Source organism: Ursus arctos, unplaced genomic scaffold (genome assembly GCF_023065955.2).
Source record: "Ursus arctos isolate Adak ecotype North America unplaced genomic scaffold, UrsArc2.0 scaffold_15, whole genome shotgun sequence".
NCBI classification, from domain to species: domain Eukaryota; kingdom Metazoa; phylum Chordata; class Mammalia; order Carnivora; family Ursidae; genus Ursus; species Ursus arctos.
The window spans coordinates 62,962,027-62,980,033 of record NW_026622819.1 but is presented as its reverse complement, the minus strand read 5'-3'; the positions used below and the strand labels follow the sequence as shown (position 1 = coordinate 62,980,033).

General features: G+C 56.9%; 2 protein-coding genes across 4 annotated transcripts; one reads left to right on the top strand and one right to left on the bottom strand.

Moving 5' to 3' along the window:
* The first annotated feature begins 68 nt into the window (after window positions 1–68).
* On the top strand, window positions 69–2,344 carry PFN3 (profilin 3). Its single transcript, XM_026511075.4, has one exon. It carries the CDS (start codon window positions 1,227–1,229, stop codon window positions 1,638–1,640), a length of 414 nt encoding a protein of 137 aa, XP_026366860.2. The 5' UTR covers window positions 69–1,226; the 3' UTR covers window positions 1,641–2,344.
* A 449-nt stretch (window positions 2,345–2,793) lies between these two features.
* On the bottom strand, window positions 2,794–15,731 carry SLC34A1 (solute carrier family 34 member 1). 3 transcript variants are annotated; one of them, XM_026511071.3, is made up of 13 exons: window positions 15,683–15,731; window positions 14,345–14,465; window positions 14,044–14,193; window positions 13,827–13,955; window positions 13,613–13,756; window positions 12,614–12,725; window positions 12,295–12,490; window positions 12,118–12,213; window positions 6,478–6,547; window positions 6,028–6,195; window positions 4,723–4,839; window positions 4,500–4,624; window positions 2,794–3,854 (listed from the first exon to the last, which is right to left on the bottom strand). In XM_026511071.3, the coding sequence occupies exons 2-13, from the start codon at window positions 14,451–14,453 to the stop codon at window positions 3,351–3,353; spliced, it is 1,920 nt and encodes a 639-aa protein (XP_026366856.1). In that variant the 5' UTR covers window positions 14,454–14,465; window positions 15,683–15,731; the 3' UTR covers window positions 2,794–3,350. The 3 variants fall into 3 exon arrangements, with proteins under 3 accessions (XP_026366856.1, XP_057168345.1, XP_057168346.1); XM_057312362.1 differs by lacking the exon at window positions 12,118–12,213; XM_057312363.1 differs by lacking the exon at window positions 13,613–13,756.
* Between the last annotated feature and the right edge of the window lie 2,276 nt (window positions 15,732–18,007).

Here is an 18,007-nt window from a genome sequence, read left to right as displayed (position 1 = left end):
CTGCAGGGGCGCAGGTGGGAAATGCCCAGACAATAAACCGGTGCACTTGTCCACACCCCTCAGGGAACATGATCTACTGAGATCTTAAGCAAGATATAGAGATTCAGGTCCAGTTGATGTTTGCGAAGCGGTACTATGTACCAAGCAAGCCCTGAGCAAGATGACTCCATATATCATTCCTTGTTTGAAACTAACTTATTAACATTTGAAGTTTATAGAACAGAGGTTCTCAACCTTTACACCAGAATCATCTGGGGAGCTTTTTGAACCTATGCCTGAGATCCACCTCAGATCAATTAAATCAGTATCTCTAGGGATGGGGTGTGGGTAGTGGTATGTTTTTATAACTCTCCGGGTGGTTCCATGTGCAGTGGGGGCTGAGAACCATGGTCAGAAGGACTTAACATTAAAACACTGGTGTGGACTCAGAGCTGGCAATGTGGAAGACACCCCCCCCCCCCACTTGCTCTAGGGCAGTGGGGCTCAAAGTGTGCCTGGACCACCCGCAGCAACATCAACGGCGAACTTGTTAGAAACACATAGTCTCTGGCTACCTCCCATACTGCTGAATCAGAAACTCTTGAGTTGGGACCCAGCAATCTCTTTATTTTTTTTTTTTAAGATTTTATTTATTCATTTGACAGAGATAGAGATAGCCAGCGAGAGAGGGAACACAAGCGGGAGGAGAGGGAGAAGAAGAAGCAGGCTTCCAGCAGAGGAGCCTGATGTGGGGCTGGAACCCAGAATGCTGGGATCACGCCCTGAGCCAAAGGCAGACGTTTAACGACTGAGCCACCCAGGCGCCCCCCAGCAATCTCTTTAACAGATTTCCAGGAGAGGCTGGTGTTCCTAGCGTTGAACCAAACTGGGGATTCTGAGGGTTGAATGGTTACAAGGCTGAGAGGTCTGGCTGTCCACACTTGCTCTCCTGTTTTTCTTAAACCCATATGTACACTGTGCTTGGTGAGCCAGTTACGTTGGTTTTTCAAGGGTTATATAGATGTATGCAATTTCCTCTTTTAGGCTAACTTTACAACTTCACCAGGCCTTCCCCTCACCCCACGTATACATTCTGCAGTGTACATAGTCTCTCTGTGACATTGCCACGCCTCAATGTCACAACCCCGCCCCTATGTGCGTCACAGTGTCCAGGGTTCCAGACACGTGGAACAGTCGGATATCCCATGAAAGCGCGCCCAGACGCCAGGGGCGCACTCTGAGCCGGAATGGGAGACTGGAAAGGCTATATCAGTGCGGTGCTGCGGGACCAGCGCATTGACGATGTGGCCATCGTGGGCCACTCAGACAATCGCTGCGTGTGGGCATCGCGTCCAGGAGGCCTTCTGGCTGCCATATCACCGCAAGAGGTGGGTGTGCTCACAGGGCCTGATCGGCGCACCTTCCTGCAGGCCGGCCTGAGCGTGGCAGGCCGCCGCTGCTGCGTCATCCGCGACCACTTGCTGTCTGAGGGCGATGGAGTTCTGGACGCACGCACTAAGGGGCTGGATGGGCGTGCGGTCTGCGTGGGCCACACCCCGCGCGTGCTCCTCGTGCTCATGGGCCGACGGGGCGTGCACGGGGGCATCCTCAACAAGACAGTGCATGAACTAATCAAGGGGCTGCGCACACAGGGCACCTAGCAGGACAGCTAGGCTGCTGTGCGGCTGGAACAAAATAAACTGGTGGGCGTGGCTGGCTCATCCTATGTTTGAGCGCAGGGCAGCTGCAGATGAGCCAACCAGTTTCCGCGGAAGATTCTTGCAGGGGGGAGTACCTGATGGGGCTGGGATTCTGAGTCCAGAGGCTTCCCAGCCTCCTGTACCCTAGACCTGGCTTATCCATGAGTGCCCTGCAGAGGCCTCTAGCCTGACTTCCCAGAGTCCTTTCCCAAAAAAGCTTTCCACACCTCTGTACAAGACACACTATGAAGGGAGCCCTTCCCAAATTCCAGCACCCCAGCTAGGCCCCGTGGGGTCAGGGAGTCAGGCTGGAGGCCCGTGTACTTCTCACCCCTTCCACTTGGGAGGAGGAAGCCTTTGCAAGTGTTGTGAGTGGATGATGGAGTAGGGCTGGTAGCTTGGAGAGCAGCTCTGGGGCTCCTGGGTTCTTGCATATCCTCCCACATACCCCAAAGGGAGTGGAAGGAGAACACACATCCAAGACCATCACAGTGAGTTCTAGGGCCCTAGGCCCGCCCTTCCCTCTTGGGATCCAAAGTCCCCAGAGGACTCCCTGGGCTAGAAGGAAGGACTTAGGTGTCTCCTGCCCCTTGACCCTAACTCTGCAGGCCTCAGCTCCAGGGCCCCTTATGGAAAAGGAGGAATTGAAAATCTTGGATGGTTTTAAGTGAGGCTTGGTTTATTGCCCAAAGGTAAAGGACAAAGGTGGGAGGGAGGGTGGCTAGTCCCTGCCCACTATGCGCTGGGGCCCAGAGCACGGCCTCTCTTGCCCATTTTCACCTTCCCTGCCCCCTTCAGTGTCTCCCGACAAGCTGCTACCTGTCACTTGTTTTCTGGAACACTAATCTTATCCCAGAAAGGGGGAGAAAGTCCAGAGGCAGGGAGAGACCAGAGGAAGTCAGCTAGATGGGGTGGGTGGGGATGGCCCTCCTTATACTTGCCTTGGGGGTGGTCCCAGGCCCTAGGAGGGACTCCCAGGAAGTCTGAATCAGGGGTTGGACTCATTAAGGCAGGGTTAGGTGGATTGTTGGGGTGAGCTTGCAGGAAATAGTGCTGCTGAGCCCCAAGCCATGGTCTACCTCCCAACCCAGATGGAGAGCACACAGACTTGTAAATGCATAATGAGAATTTAATTCCTTTTTCATCACGCAGTATTGGGAAAGGGGGTTGTAGCCGTGCTGCAGAACAGCTGGGTGAGGATGAGGAGAGTGGTATAATGGAGCAAGGAAGGTGACAGGGAGGGGCGAGAACTCAGCCAGTGACTCAAGCACCCACATCTCTGCACAAGCAAATAGCTGCAAGTCATGTCCTCAGACCCACCCTTACTCCCCCTCTGCCGAGTTGGACTTGTGTGTACAGGAGAACCAAGCACAGGCCTCCAAACAAGACCCCCTTATGGGCCGCGGACTCAAAATCGTAGCCAGGCACCCTGTAGCCCGCACACAGCCCCCCACAGGTGCGTCAGTCCACACATGCAGGATGACACACGGTCTCACTGGACATGCCCACACACGTGCACACGCTGACTCTCCGTCACACGAGCCCAGAGCTCTGAGGACCCGCACAAGGACAGGCCCATGCCCAGAGTGCACGGACACACCCCGCTGCCCTAACACAGTGGGGATCAAACACCAGCCCTTCCCTGCCCCTGGTGGCACTTTGGGCCGCAGGCTAGAGGCGGGTGGCACTGTGTCGAGCAGGCAGTGCCAGGCGGGGGGAGGGGGTGGCGGGGGGCAGCTCCTCCAGGAAGACCCTGGTGGGCGGCGGGGGTGAGCGGGGCTCCGGCCTGGCGCAGCACAGGGTGGCGCGGGTGATGAGGCGGTCCAGGGGCTGCAGGGAGTGCATCCAGCGAGGCAGGAAGTCCCACGTCTGCAGCCACCGGGGCAGGCGTCTGGGGCTGCGGTTCTGCAGGACGCTGACGAGCACCACGAAGGCCAGCAGGGCCCCGAAGGGTGCGCCCACACCCACCATGGCCTGCCAGCCTGCCATGGAGACGCCGAACACCAGCGAGGGCAGCAGCAGGAAGCAGAAGAGGAGGTAGAGCACGGCAAACCAGCGGTACTTGGCGGTGCGCTTGCCCAGCGCCTTGGCCATGCGGATGGGCAGCCGTGTGCAGGGCACCGGGTACCACAGCAGGATGCCCGAGATGTTGAAGAAGAAGTGGCAGAGGGCGATCTGTAGAGGAGAGGCCAGAGGGGCTGAGGTGGGCCTGGGCCCCGGCTCCCTGCCATACTGGCAGGCATCGATAACAGGAGCCCGGCCCGGGCATCAGGGACGGCAGGGCTGATGTGCTCCTAGTAAAATACTGAGACACTTCTGGACCAAACGCGACACGTTTTCCCCCACTGGCCCCTCTTGCAAATTCCCTGGCAGATCCTGCCCAAACCCAGCAGCAAAGAGATGCATCTAGTTTCTGGCTCAGCAGCTCTGGCCTCCTGATTGGTTCGAGCCCTGTCCCCAGCCCCAGGCTTGTCCTGACTCCTTTGCTCCCAGAACAGCAACCCCTTTGCCATCTGCCCCCCTACTTGTCCTTGGTCCCCAAGAATGGGTCAGCCACGGTCGTGCTGTACCCCTGCCTCAGAGTACAAATCCCACTGTTGTTGGCATAATTATCTGAGTAATTTCTGCCTGGTAGATGCCAAGGTCTTGGAGGTGGCACCGGGCCAACTTGGCCCCCTGTGGTTTCCACAGAGCCTGGCATAGTGGGTGGCCCGTAGTAGGCAGGCAAGAACTTTGTTACCTGGTGTCCCACCCTGGGTCAGGTGCCACACCTCAGGCCCAGCCCTGTCTTGCCCCTGGCAGGCGCCCTCCCAGACGCACCTGGAAGGAGCTGGACAGCTTCTCCCTGGGGCTGGCCAGCGCAGCCAGGATGGCCGTGGTGGTAGTGCCAATGTTGGAGCCCAGCGTGAGGGGGTAGGCCCTCTCGATGCTGATCACACCCAGGCCTGGGGGCAGATGGGATAGGTTCTCCCCAGGCCCCTCCTTCAGCTCTTCCCCTGCCAGCCTCCCCCCCACCGCCCGCCGCCTCGCCACGGGCACTCACCAATGAGTGGGGTGATGGCCGAGGTGAACACAGAACTGCTCTGGACAACGAAGGTCATGCCGGCACCCACCACCATGGCAAAGTAGCCTGTGGCCCAGGTGAAGGGGGCGGGGAAGTCTGCGAGGACACCCCCGTCCCAGCAGGGTCAGTAGGAGGGCATTGGGAGAGTAGCCAGGACTTTCCTTGGGGAGGAGGTTTTGGAGGCCAGCTTCCAAGTGGGGCCTTGTCAGTCCAGTCCCCTGCTGAGCTGCGGCGGCTTCTACCCGCCCTCCTTGATCTTGGATTAAAGGCCCTTCTCAGCCTGGTTCCGTCACACAATTGCTTAGACTGTTCCCTCTGCCCAGAACACCCTCCTTCCTTCTACATGTTCCTCCTCAGGGCTCAGTGCAGATACAGTGGCTGCTGAAAAGCCCTCCCTGACCCTTGGCCCTCAGGCAGACTTTGTTTCTCGCGTCCCTAAGCTCCCATAGACCCACAAATGCACCTGACTCCAGCATTTGTTACAGGGCCAGGCTCTGTCCCCAAAGCTTCGGATGAAAATCAGGTGGTGTCACTCCCCTGCCCCAACCCTTCAAGTGCCCCCATTACCCTTAGTGCAGTCCAGGCTCCGAGCACAGCCTGTGGGGCCCCGTGATCTGCTCCATCCCTGTTACCTTGCCGACCTCTCCCTGCCTCCCTCACTGAGCTCCCGCCACACTGCTGGCCACCTCTCTGCCCAGCTGGTCCTGCCTCTGTGCCTCCGCACCTGTGTCGCTCCCACAGAACACTCCCCAGCCACATCTGACTGCTCACTTCGGCCTCCTCACAGAGGCCGCTGACTGCCCATTGAAAGCAGCTTCTTCTGTACTCTCTGTCATTTTTGCTTTCCCCTTGGCAGGCCCTCTATCTGAATGTGTCCCTTGATCATTTAGTTTTCACTGCACATCCATCTCCTCCTCTGGGCTGGGAGTCCCCTGAGGGGAGGCTCCATCTCTGTGGCTCAGCTCCGTATCCTCGGCACTACACCGTGCTTGGGCACGCGGCTGTAGTGAGTATTTGTTGAATGCATCAGTGGCCTCTGAGAATCTGTTTAGAGCCACCTATGGGAATGGAAACACAGCCAGAGGCAGCCACAGACCCCCCGCTGCCAGCACCACAGGAGCCTCGGAAATCACCCGACCCAACCTCTTCTTTGTTCACAGGGAGAAACTGGGGCTCTAAGATGGCAGGGCTTTACCCAGATCACACAGCAAAACAGTGGTGGGACTTAGTAAGATTTGGAAGGGCCCATCCTGGGGCCCGCACACCCAGTTCTTGGGGGCTCACCAGTGTTGATGACCTTCTGAATGACCTTAGCCACCTGGCCCTTAAGCAGAGAGTTGAGCATCTTGACAAGGAGAATGAGGCAGGTACATAGGAGCACCAGGGAGCCGGCCAGCAGAATGAGCCCCACAGCCAAGTCAGGCAGCCCCGTGTCCACGAAGATGTGGTTGCCTGGCAGGGGGAGTGTCAAGCTGCTGAGAGCTGAACCCCACAGCTTGTTCCCAGCCCCCCACCTTTGCTGCCCTCTTGGGATTGGAGCCTAAGGCCCCACCTCAGGCTGCTTCAGCCTCAACAGTAGGGCCTAGCCCAAGCCCAGCAGCTGAACTGGTTGACAGCTGGCTTTCCTGGGACTGGCAGCAGCCGGCGGGGGGGGTGGGGTGGGGTGGTACAGCTCTTCCTCTGCCCAGTTCTGCCCTGGCCATGCCAAACATCTCCCGTGATGCAGGCACTCACATTTCTCCATGGTGGCATTTCCAGCGGTCCAGCTGGTGTTGGCCTCTGCCTTGGGCCTGGTGGAGGGAGCCTAGATTAAGAGGAGAGTGACTTAGAATTTAGGAAAATGTAGCCTGGGGTTGGGGATGGGGGCGGTTAGGGAGAGGTGGGGGGTGTGGAGGTAGGCCTCCTGACTACATGCCCTTGGACAGTTGGTTTGCCTCTCTGGGCCTGTCTGCTCTGCTGGAGAGATGGGGATGGAAATGCCTGCCACACAAGACTCTGGCCATGGTCAGCCCTCTGAATATTCTGTCCTATCACTCTGCCGGTCTGGCTCTCACTGGCGCAGGCAGGGGCTTCCCGATCCTGTGGCTTCTTGTCCTCATTTTCTTCCACCTCTCCTTGGCATTGGGTGCTTCTGACCATGGCCCTCCTTCTGAAAACTCTCCCTTCCTCATCCTTTACCATCCATCCCTCTCCTGGTGCCCCCCCCCCCAGCTTCCCAGCCCCTGTGCCCCATCCTCTCTCCCGAGGCACCATTAGCCCAAGCTCCATTGTCCTGTTGCTCAAATCCTTATGGGGGAGGTTGGGGTAGAGGGGGAGGACCACAGGTGGGCAGAAGTCCAGCCCCCACCCTTCCTCCACCCCCCACCTACTCCTCAGTGGGGAGAGGCCCCCCAGTTCAGAGGGCCCAGGGCCAGGCAGGTAGCTTAAATAAGGGGCTCAGGCTAAGTGTGGGGGTGGTGGAGGGGTGTGTGTTGGGCCTATAGGGGCAGCAGCCACTCAGCTCCAAGCCAGTGTCACCACCCGGGGACGTAGCCCCGCACGGCCAAATGGCCCGGTTCTATAAGAGAAACCCCATACTTCACAATTATGTGAGGGCCAGTTTGGTCTGGACCACTACTTTGCAGCCTCATTGGACCGAGGAATTATTTTTTCTTAAATGCAACTGGGGAACCTTATCTTTCTCTCAGGATCCCAGCCTTGAAAGGAGAAAGCAGGCTGGGCTTGGATGAGGAAAAACCATCTCCCAAAGGAAGAACCGAGCCCCACGGAGGGACAGTGACTCCCAGGGCTCCAGGCAAAACGCCAAAGCTACAGCTTTTCCTTATTCACCCTCTGCGGCCTCTGGGAGCTGATATGGGCCCTGGTGCCAGGAAGTTCTACACCCCACAGCCCCGGACCGCCCCTGTGCTGAGGGTAGTATCTCAGGTGGGGTAGCGGCACTTCAATGTCATGGCTCCTTTCGGGTTTATTCCGAACCGTGTCATGTATAAAATGTAAGATAGGAGGACACCGGGGCGGTTCAGCCGGTTAAGCGTCTACTTCAACTCAGATCACGATCCAGGGTCCTGAGATCAAGTCCTGCATCAGGCTCCTTGCTCATCAGGGAGCCTGCTTCTCCCTCTGCCTGCTGCTCCCCCTGCTTGTACTCTCTCTCTCTGACAAATAAATGAATAAAATCTTTTTAAAAATGTATGGTAGAGGTAAGAACTATTTCTGGTGCCTAGCTTCAAATCTTGTTTCTCTTAGGGGCCTGAGCTGCTATGAGTGGGACAGTGTGCTGATCTGTGCTCCAGCTGGGTAGACCAGGGCCCTGGACCACCCTCAAACCCAGGCCATAGCTGCAAGAGGAAAGAATGCTCTCTGATGGGCTCTGCCAGAAAAGCAGGCTGGGAAATCGGTGGTGACTGCCGCGTGGGTGGGAGAGAGCCAGGTTTAAGGGGGAGAGCAGTGTGTTTGCTGTCCAGGAGATCTGAGCAAGTCCTATTTCTTGTGCCAACTACCTGGGGCAATTTATGCCACCTCTCTGAGCCTGTTTAAAGCAGGATGACTTAAGAGCTGTGATAAAGAGGCACCTAGATGGCTCAGTTGGTTAAGTGGCTGCCTTTGGCTCAAGTCATGGTCCCAGGGTTCTGGGATCGAGTCCTGCCGCGGGCTCTTTGCTCATCAGGGAGCCTGATTCTCCCTCTCCTTCTGCCCTTCCCCCTGCTTAGGCTTTCTCTCTCTCTCTCTCTGTCAAATCAATCAATCAATCAATCTTTTAAAAAAAAAAGCTGTTATAAAGGTTACAGGAGAAAACGTGTGAAGCGCTCTCTGCAGGTCAGTAAGACATCATGCCTCCTAAAGCTCCCTGGTCCCTGGGCCCATCTAGGACCACACAGTGGGAAGGGCGTGTGCTTATGCGTTTGTGTGAGTGAGATTGAGTTTCTAGGTCAGGATCAATGGCTCCTGCAGGTGTGTCTGAGGATCCTGGCCCTGCTGGGGAAGACCGTGGTGGGCCAGCCTGGAGCCCTGGGAGGCAGATGATCCCTGAGACGAATGGGTGCCTGACCAGCCTGTGCCCCACTAACCTGGTTGGGCCCAGGGTCTTTTAGGAGAGGAACTTCACAGGGGTAGGGCTGTGTGTGTCCCACTCAGGGCTGGCTGTGTTAGGGCAGGGCAAGGCTAAGGCCCCTAGGGTTTTGACCCTTGACCTTCCTGCCTGGGGTTGTGTGGCTCCTGCTGAGCTCAAGGGAAGGGGGGACGGTGCGGTGCTGAAGAGACTATAAAGTGCAAGAGAGGAGTAGGGGTGGGAATGCCAGAGAAGGGGTGGGCTGCACTGTTGGGCTGGGGGTGGGTACTGAGTGAGGGGTGGGAGCAGGCCCAGGGCTTCCTTGTCAAGAAGGTGGGAGCTCTAGGGGCGCCTGGGTAGCGCAGTCGTTGAGCGTCTGTCTTTGGCTCAGGGCGTGATCCCGGCGTTCTGGGATCGAGTCCCACATCAGGCTCCTCCGCTGGGAGCCTGCTTCTTCCTCTCCCATTCCCCTGCTGTGTTCCCTCTCTCGCTGGCTGTCTCTCTCTCTGTCACATAAATAAATAAAATCTTTAAAAAAAGAAAAAAAAGGTGGGAGCTCTAGCCTTGATAAATAACTGGGCAGCCCAGCGTCTGGGACATAGCCCTAGTTGTGCCCATCCTTCCTGGGCCTGGGGATGTACTGGGGGTGGTGAATTCTGTGGGAAGAACAGAATAAATGAGCCCCAGGAGCCCTAAGCTGAAACCCCAGCTGAGCCACTCCCAGCTGTGTGATACTGGACCAAAAACTTAACTTCTCTGGGCCCCAATTTCCTTCCAGGCGACATGAGGTCTATAATGCTGCCCACCTCTTCTTCCCAGGGGCTGGTTTTGAGGACTCTTGGAAGAGAGTTAGGATTTAAGTGCCAGTAGGAACTATAGGACATGATTAAGCTCACAGAAGACTGCCAGGCTCCAAGAATCCTTTCCCTCGGGGGAAACACACAGGATGTGGGCCTGTGCCCTAGTTCAGCGTGCAGGGGAAGGGGAGCTGTAGGGTCTTTGTTTTTCTGGAAGCAGAAATCGCCGTGCCAGCAGCGCCATCTGGTGGCAAAGAGGAGAACTCCTTCTTAGAGCCACACCTACCACCCGTAGAGCAGTCTCTGGGTGGCTGTGGTCACCTGGTGGTATTCAGGCCGGATGGGCAGAGTGGGAAATGGACACATATGGTGGGACACCAGACTGGCTTCTGGAAGAAGCAGTGAGATGGGGGCTCAGAAGCATGGGGTCCAGATTCCACCAGGATTTCCATCTTACCTCGATGGTATGGACTTGGGCAAGCCTCTCTGAGCCTGCAAAGTGGGCCAGTGATAAATCCTGTTTCCCTGGCTGCAAGTCCTCAAAGGGTGCTTGTTTAAGCCAGGCAAGTACAGCTGGCAGTCTACAGTGTGAGTACCTAAGAAGGTGAGTCCCATGCCTGTGGTAGGCCCCTGCAGTGTCAAGAGGTGTTGGCGCATTAAAATTGCCTCTGGGTTTTCTTCCGCCATCTGGAAACCCTCAGATTCCCAATACCGTCTTTGGTGACTGGGTTCCTTGCAGAGTGGTTTGGGTGAGGTTGGGTCCAGTTGGGTGAAAGCTGGAGGCCACAAGAACAGGTTGGAAGGGAGTCTCGGTGGCCACAGGAAGCCTTAGAGGCTGGTGAGGGAGGGGCCACCAGCACACATGGCGAGAGCAGGCACGTGGCTGCGGAGCCACGTTCCACATGACCCGACCTCGAGAGAGGGTGAGAACAGGGAGCTTGGATGCCACCCCTCGGCTCCTCTCCGAGCCAGGGAAATCCCATCTGGCTACTGCTCTGCAGGACCAGTTCTTCCAGGAGAGTTGGGCTGGGAGACCAGAGCTCAGGGAAGCAGCGTCTGGAGCAGCAAGGACAGCCCCCCACCCCTGCCCCGAGTGACCTCGGGTGGCTGACTTCACAGGAGTGGGCCCCAGGTTCCTCTTGTGGAACATGGGAGACTCGTCTCCCCCTCGCCAGCACTTTGTGAGGATTCCGTCAGGGGCAGGCCACGTCTGGTGCAGTGCTGCCAGGGGAGGCCTGCTGGACGGGGCGGCAGGGGGCAGCGGCGCTTTCAGAGCGAGGGAGGGACTCCGCAGCCCAGGAGCTCCCTCCCGTGGCTTGTCTTCTGTGAAGATCAAACGGTGTGATTTCTGGGTCCTCTAGATTCTGCTGTGAGGTGAGGAGGATTTGGGCAATTCCGAGAGCTCAGAGAGTGCCCAGGGGGCTGGTGAGAAGGCGGCACTGTGTTGGAGGGGTCACAAAGCCAGCATAAGAGCTGCCCGCATGGGCTTTTTGATGTCGGACTGCCTGGAACACTCAGAAGTGCTGAACCAGAGCTGCGCACGGCTCAGGGCGGGTTGAAAGGATGCTCTGTTCACGCTGGGATCAAGGGCCGGTGACATCAAGCAGCAAGCAGGGAGGATGAGGGGGCCAGGCTGAGCCGAGCCTTGGGCTTCAGGTTTCCTTCTCTCCGTTCTGGATGGAGTTGCTTCTTGGACGTGATAATTAAGGAGAAGCAAATACCGTGGATTACGGTTTTGATGAAGCACTTCCATTTTCGTGGCTGAGTGAGAAAGTGTACTACTGATCGCCTGCTTTCTTGTGAGTCTGGTGTCGTGGCAGGTCCACAAATGGCCCCCTGATCCAAACACATCTTCACTCCAGGCAGTAGAAACAGTGCAGAAGGCTGCATGGACACAGGCCCGCGGCAGTCTCCGGGGCAGGAGCCCCGACGAGAGTACAAGTGGCTCTCATGTCTCCAGTGAGGTCTCCACGTGGCCCACTTGTTTTGGTCCAGCTTTCCCAGCACCTTCATAACCCCCTCACAGCCCCCTCCCACATTACCTGGGCCCCAAAACATGGCACAGCTGAATCATGACTCCCCCTGGCGCCCTAGCGGGAAGAAGAAAGCTCTAGACTGCTAGACCTGTCCTCAGGGCCCTGAAGTGGCAGGACAAGCTCTCGCAAGTGTCTCAGCCTCTCGGAGCCTGTTCTCTACCTGTGAAGCCAGAGCTAGAGGCAGATCACTCGTTCTCAAACCTGAGCATGGAGCAGACCTAGAGGACTTGTTGAAACATAGGCTACTGCGCCCCACCCCTCAAGTTTTTTCTGATATGTTTTCCCTAGAACTTAGTAGGTGTAGGGAAGGGCTGAGTGTCTTGTAGCTCTAATGGGTTCCCAGGTGGGACAGGTGCTGCTGGTCTACACTGGAGAACCACTGGGCTAGACTGATGACATGCCGATTCGAGTCCATTGGTGACAGCTGCCTAAAGCCGCCGGGAGCCTGGAAGGGATTGGCACAGTATTACCTGTGGCCAGACCTGAGACTCACCCCCGTGGGGTCCGGGTGGCACCAGATTCGGATGAGACTGTGGTTTCTCAGGGACTCGTCACCGGTGGCAATGCTAGTAATCACAGATTTGTCTAGCTGTGCACAAGATGTGAGGGGGGGTGAGAGAGGGGCCCTTACTGCCCCCCAGCCCCCACCCCATGCCAGCCTTGCCTCCACCTGAATGATGAGCTTGGTGAAGGGCTCCGTGATGATCTTGAGCAGGTCAGGGGCGTCGCGGCCACCACGGATGTTGAAGGAGGCGACCACCAGTCCAGTGGCATGGTGCAGGTACCCGGTGGCGGCCTCCAGGGGCAGCAGGACCAGGACCGACAGCCAGTTAAAGCAGTCATGCACTGTGGCCCCTGCGAAGGCCCTGGGCAGGGAGGACACATTGCAGAGCAGGCCAGGGCCAGGATGCACTTACACTGGGGGCTCCTGGCACCTGGGAACACCCTCCCCCGACACACACAGGCCCCTCCCCACTCTACCCCCTCACCGCCGGAAGTCAGTCCTGTCCCCCGCCTGCATCAAGGCCACGATGGTGTTGGTGACAGAGGTGCCGATGTTGGAGCCCATGATGATGGGGATGGCAGAGCTCACCTCCAGCACTAGTAGAAGAAGGACCTCGTAACTAACTGTGTGAGGGCCACCCGGCTCCGTCCCCCAGAAACACCTCCCTCCAGCCCCGCTGCCCACGACCCAGCCCCCACTGGGCGGTCCTGCCACGACGCTGCCCAGCCTTGGTGTCACGTGTGATGTGTGTGTGTGCATGGTGGACAGATGCACTGCGTGTGCACACGTGTAGATGACGGCACATGTCCGGCATGCAAATGCGGATCCGTGCTCGTGCGCACGCGTGTGGTGGTTAGTTTCCTGAGCTGGCTTAGCGGCTCTAGTACGCGGTGCTCCGATCCAACGCGGGTCTAGATGCTGCTGCGAGGGCGTTCCGCAGGTGTGATCACCTCCACAACCAGCTGACTTTAAGTAAAGGGGATTAGCCTTGATAATCTGAGTGGGCCTCATCCAGGGAGATAAAGGCCTTAAAAGCAAAACTGAGGCTATCCCACATAGGCTTCCCCCCAAGAGTTCCAGCCTGCCCTTCCTAACAACCGGCCCTACAGATTTTGGATTTGCTGAGCCAGCCCCATGATCACGTAAACCAATTCCTTGCAATAAATCATATGCACATCTCCAGCAGGTTCTATTTCCCTGACCAATGGAATAAGTAGTGACTATGTGGTGATCCAGAGCCAAGCCTTCTTGGGGGGGGGGGACTCCCTATTTGCCACCCTGTCCAGATCTTGAGGCACCCCTCCTGGCTGAGACTACTCCTGGCCGCACCTTGGAAGACAGAGTGGGAGATGCTGGAGTCCTGCCCTTTGCCCTTAGCTCCCTGGCCCCACTTCTGTCCCTGGCCCCCAGCCCTGACACACCACCTCAGCCCCCAACCAGCGCACGCAGCCCCCCCTTTCCCTGCCCTGGTGGGCCAACTTACAGCCGGAGGAGACCATGCTGACAATGATGGACGTGGAGGTGCTGGAGCTCTGCACCAGCACAGTCACCAGGATCCCCACCACCAGCCCCGCCACTGGGTTGGACAGGATGGCATTGTCCTTGAAGATGTCACCAGCCACCTTCCCTGAGGAGCATGAGCCAGCATTGCCTGATGCCCTTCAGGAGCCCTGTCCCTGTCCCCTCCCAGGCCCTACCTCCAGCCAGCTGGAAGGCGGAGCTGAGCACATCCAGGGAGCAGACGAAGAGGTAGAGAAAGGCGAGCATCAGTGGCACCTTGAGGAGAGTCATGCCAGCCCGGCGCAGCTTCTGGGCCAGCCCAGGCTCTGGAGATGGACCAGTCGTGAGCACAGGGGCAGGGTCTAGGGCACTGACTGCTGACGCCCCTGCTATCCACCCCCTGCCCAGGCCCACCTGGCTTCTGCTCGTCCTCCAGGGCCAGCTTGGCAGGCAGGGGGTCATGGCGCTCCAAAACCTCCCCGTAGGGGCAGCCGTGCTCAGTAAGGGCCACAGGGCCCAGGCTGGGGAAGGCGTAGGCGGAGGCCCCTGGGATCCTGTGCAGGACTGGGGAGGGAGGCTGGTCAGGAGTTTCCAGAAGCCCTGGGATAGGCGGGGTTGGGGAGTGGGCTGGCAGAAGGGTGGAGACCTCACGGGGCGGGGGGGCGACATGAGCAACTGTGGGCATACGGGGTCTGGGGACGGGAGCAGCACTCACCCTGAGGGCTGGGCACATAGGCAAAGGCTGTCCCACGCATCACGTGTCCTCCTCGGACTGGGAGTGGGGAGACAGCTGGGCCCCCCAGCCTCTCTCCATAGGACATCATCCTGGGCACACACTGTTGGGCGGCAGCACAGCGAATGACAGCTACTGTGTCCTAGAAACTTACACATACTCACCCACCCACCATCCACATCCATACCCACGTACTCACATGCACAAATACCCCTAGTGTGCGATCCCTGCACCACCCGGTGAAGCACGCCCTCCACCCCCATATATACCAGAGATGCACACTCAGGTACTCAGCCCAGATTCACGTATTCATTCATTCAGTGAGTATTTATTGAGAAGCTACTCTATCCCAGGCGCCGAGCTAGACGCTGGGGTACAGCGATGACTAAATATGAGGACAAATCCGGCCCCCAGGGAGCTCCAAGCCTCTTGGGGAGACAGATGTCAATGAAATAATCCCTCAAATAGAAATTGGCAGTGGGGCTAAATGTTCTGATGACAGATACAGGTGCCCCCAGAGGGCCCCATGGCAGGGGGTGGGGGGGAGAGACCATCAGGTGGAGATGAACATGGGTAGGAGCTGCTGGATGGCGAGGGAGAAGGGCACGTGTGCAGGAGCCTTGGGAGGGGAAGGGCCTGAGAGTGCCCTGCAGGCGGAGGGGCCAGGGAAGGTGTGTTAGCAGAGCTTGCAGATGTGGGCCAAGGCTGAGCAGGTGGGAGGAGTTCTGACCGTCCTGAGAGCCGAGAGGAGCCATGGACACCTGCTGGCTCATGGGACCCCTGGATGTGCACTCAGGGAAAGGTTCACTGGCCTGGATCCCGAGCTCCTGGGTTCCCTTCACAGATGAACTTCTTTCTGCATCTTCCTCCCTCCCTCCCAGCAATAAACAAACACTGATATCCTTTCTCCCACTAATGAGTTTCAGACCAGGACTGATTTAGGTAAGGAGGTTTCCCCATGCTATCTCCAATTTGGGAAGCCCTTGGCTTGTTTTAGGGCCCCCTGAACTGCCCCAGGAATTCTTGGTTGTTGGGGTAGGAGTACCCCGGCCTATATCAACAACCCATACCCCCACACTGCTATATTGTCCCAAGGGCTCTTGGCTGTTTGGTGGGGTGGGGGAGGGCACTGAGCTAAATTCCAAGCCCTGGAAAAGCAGGAGTCCTCTTTACTTTGGGGGGGGTAAGCGAGGCTGGACTGGGACCAAGATGTTATGGGTGCAGGAAGGGGAAGCACAGTTAGGGCAGAGGAGAGGGATGATAGGCTATTGCCTACTAAGACTTGGGAATGGGTTTGGGAGCGGGGAGCCCTGGGCTTACCTTGGGGTTCTGTGTTTCGGCTCTTGCTCAGCTGCTTACGGAAGCCCCAGGGGCCTGAGGAAGAGCTGGGACCCTCCTTTTTATACCCTTGGGTCAAGGGCAAAGTCCCAAAACCCTGGCTGCCCTCCCTCTGTTCCCTAATTAACCTCACCCCTGAGATTCCTCCCAGTTAATTACTAATCGTCAGCTCTGCTGGGGAAGTCTGTGGTCAGGCTTTCCCTTTCCCCACACAGAAACTCCGCCTGAAAGAGACCCAAACCCAGCTAGGGCCCATCTTCTGCCCCCAGGCAGAGACCCTGATGCCACTTACGCACCTTATTCCCAGGGTCCCCAAAGAGATTTCATGGCTCCAGCTGCTTCCCCTCCTTCCTGGCCCGACAGGACTCCCCATGGAGTGACCGAACAGCCCGTGGCCTTGCCACGCGTGTGGATGTCTGTGCCTCTGTCTGTGGGTCTTGGGGGCATGTGATGGGAGAAGTAACAGGAGAGAAACCTGGAAAGACTACATAGTGTTGAGTCAGGGAGGGTTTCTGGTGTACGACCACAAATCCAGGATGCGTCTGAGAGAATGTGGAGCCTCTGGTTAGATCAGGAAGGGCCTGGTTTGCATTTTAGAAAGGTCTTGTTAGTGGGGGGTTGTCTGTTAAAGGGGGCAAGTCTGGAAGTAGAGAGACCAGCTAAGAGGCTGATGGTGCAGAGGAGAGAGGATGAGGTCTGAATCACGTGGAACAGGAGGGATGAGGAGAAGACGCATCCCAGGGATACCTGGGTAGTGGAATGGGGGACAGGGAGCATGGCAGAAAGAGGAACTATAAGGCAGTTGGGTTTCTGGATTGAGAGGCTGATGATGTTATGGGGTCTGTTGCAAAACTCCTGAAACCCAGAAAGAGCTCTTAGGGAGCCTTTGAGAAGCTTGTTTCCCTCTCATAGGACTCTGGAGCCTGAATTGGGGCCCAGATTCACAAGAGAGATGAGAAGAGAGATTCCCTTCTAAAGAGGAAGAGTTAACAGATTCAGCAGTGGTGGGTTCCATTCAAAATCTAGCTTGGGCAACCATCTGAGTAATCTGTCCAACCATCCGTCCATCCATCCACCCACCCACCTACCTAGCCATCCAGTCATGTGTCTATCCATCCATTCCCAAAAACATTAGTTGAGTTCCTACTCTTATGCTGAGCCAAGGTTGGCTAGGCCAGCTCTCTCCTTGTCTAACCTCTGGGTCAGCCTGGGGTGCTGAAGCAAGTCACTTCACCTATAAAATGACAATTAGAGGAGCACCTGGGTGGCTCAGTCAGTTAAGTGTTCGACTCTTGGATTCAGCTCAGGTCATGATCTCGGGGTCCTGAGATGTGAGATTAAGCCTCGAATCAGGTTCTGTGCTCAGTGGGGAATATGCTTGGGATTCTCTCTCCCTTGGCCCCTCCCGCTCATTCTCTCTCTCTTTCTCTCAAATACATAAATATTAAAAAAATAATAAAATGGCAATCAGCAGCTCTTCTGCAGTGGGTTGAGGCCAATGAGCAACTGACCCATCTCAGTGCCTAGAAGAGTCCCTCAGTATGTGAGTTCTCTTCATACTCCTGTGCCCCTCACTGTCCCTGGGATGGCTGCACTGTCCCCACCAAGGGAATGGCCCCACCGCCTCTAGATTTGCAGCCCTATTTCAGGCCAACAACTCGTCTTGGCTCACTAGTTGCCCTTTGATTGCTCAGGGCCCCCTGAGCTGCAGACCTATTCAATATCTCACGTATATTAGGGTGACACAGACCCAGCCTTTCCCATCAAGGTAGGTGGACGTTTCTGCACAGCTCCCTTTAATGTGACAAAAGTTAACTAGTTTGTACTTAATTTGCAGAGCACTGTGGAGTTGTCCACTGGGGAATGTTCATAATGGACTCTCTGTCGAAGGGGTAAAGAGCAGAGAACAAGGCCCACCTGGGTTTGGATCCCGGCACCACCACATTGTGGCTCTGTCACTTTAGGCCACAAAACCCCCAGGGGATCGGGGAGGGGTGGGAAGCAGAGCCGCAGCTGGGATTGGTTTTGGGTCGAGTGACCGTAAGTCCTGGTTTGCCTGGCCAAGTCCTGGCTGATGACTGTTGGCCCAGAGTTCCCTTTCACTGAAAAAGTGCCCTGGTTTGGAAAATCAGCCATATAGCCTTATGACTTGTTCTGGGAGATTCTGGACAACTGAGGCAGGCAATCAGCCACCTAGTGCTTCCTAGAAAGGTCTCCATTCACAGAAAAAGGAAAATAAAAACAATCCTGCTTCTTTGACACATTGTTTTCACAGAACAGCGCCTCTCATCCTTTTCTCTCTACCTC

Bases quoted from the DNA above. Each gene is read 5' to 3' on its own strand.
- PFN3 (XM_026511075.4), top strand. From the start codon at position 1,227: ATGGGAGACTGGAAAGGCTATATCAGTGCGGTGCTGCGGGACCAGCGC.
- SLC34A1 (XM_026511071.3), bottom strand. From the start codon at position 14,453: ATGATGTCCTATGGAGAGAGGCTGGGGGGCCCAGCTGTCTCCCCACTC. The intron at 6,196-6,477 runs GTGAGTGCCTGC...TCCCCCTGCCAG, and splicing joins AAATGCCACCATGGAGAAAT to GCAACCACATCTTCGTGGAC. The intron at 3,855-4,499 runs GTGCGTCTGGGA...TCTCCTCTACAG, and splicing joins AGCTGTCCAGCTCCTTCCAG to ATCGCCCTCTGCCACTTCTT.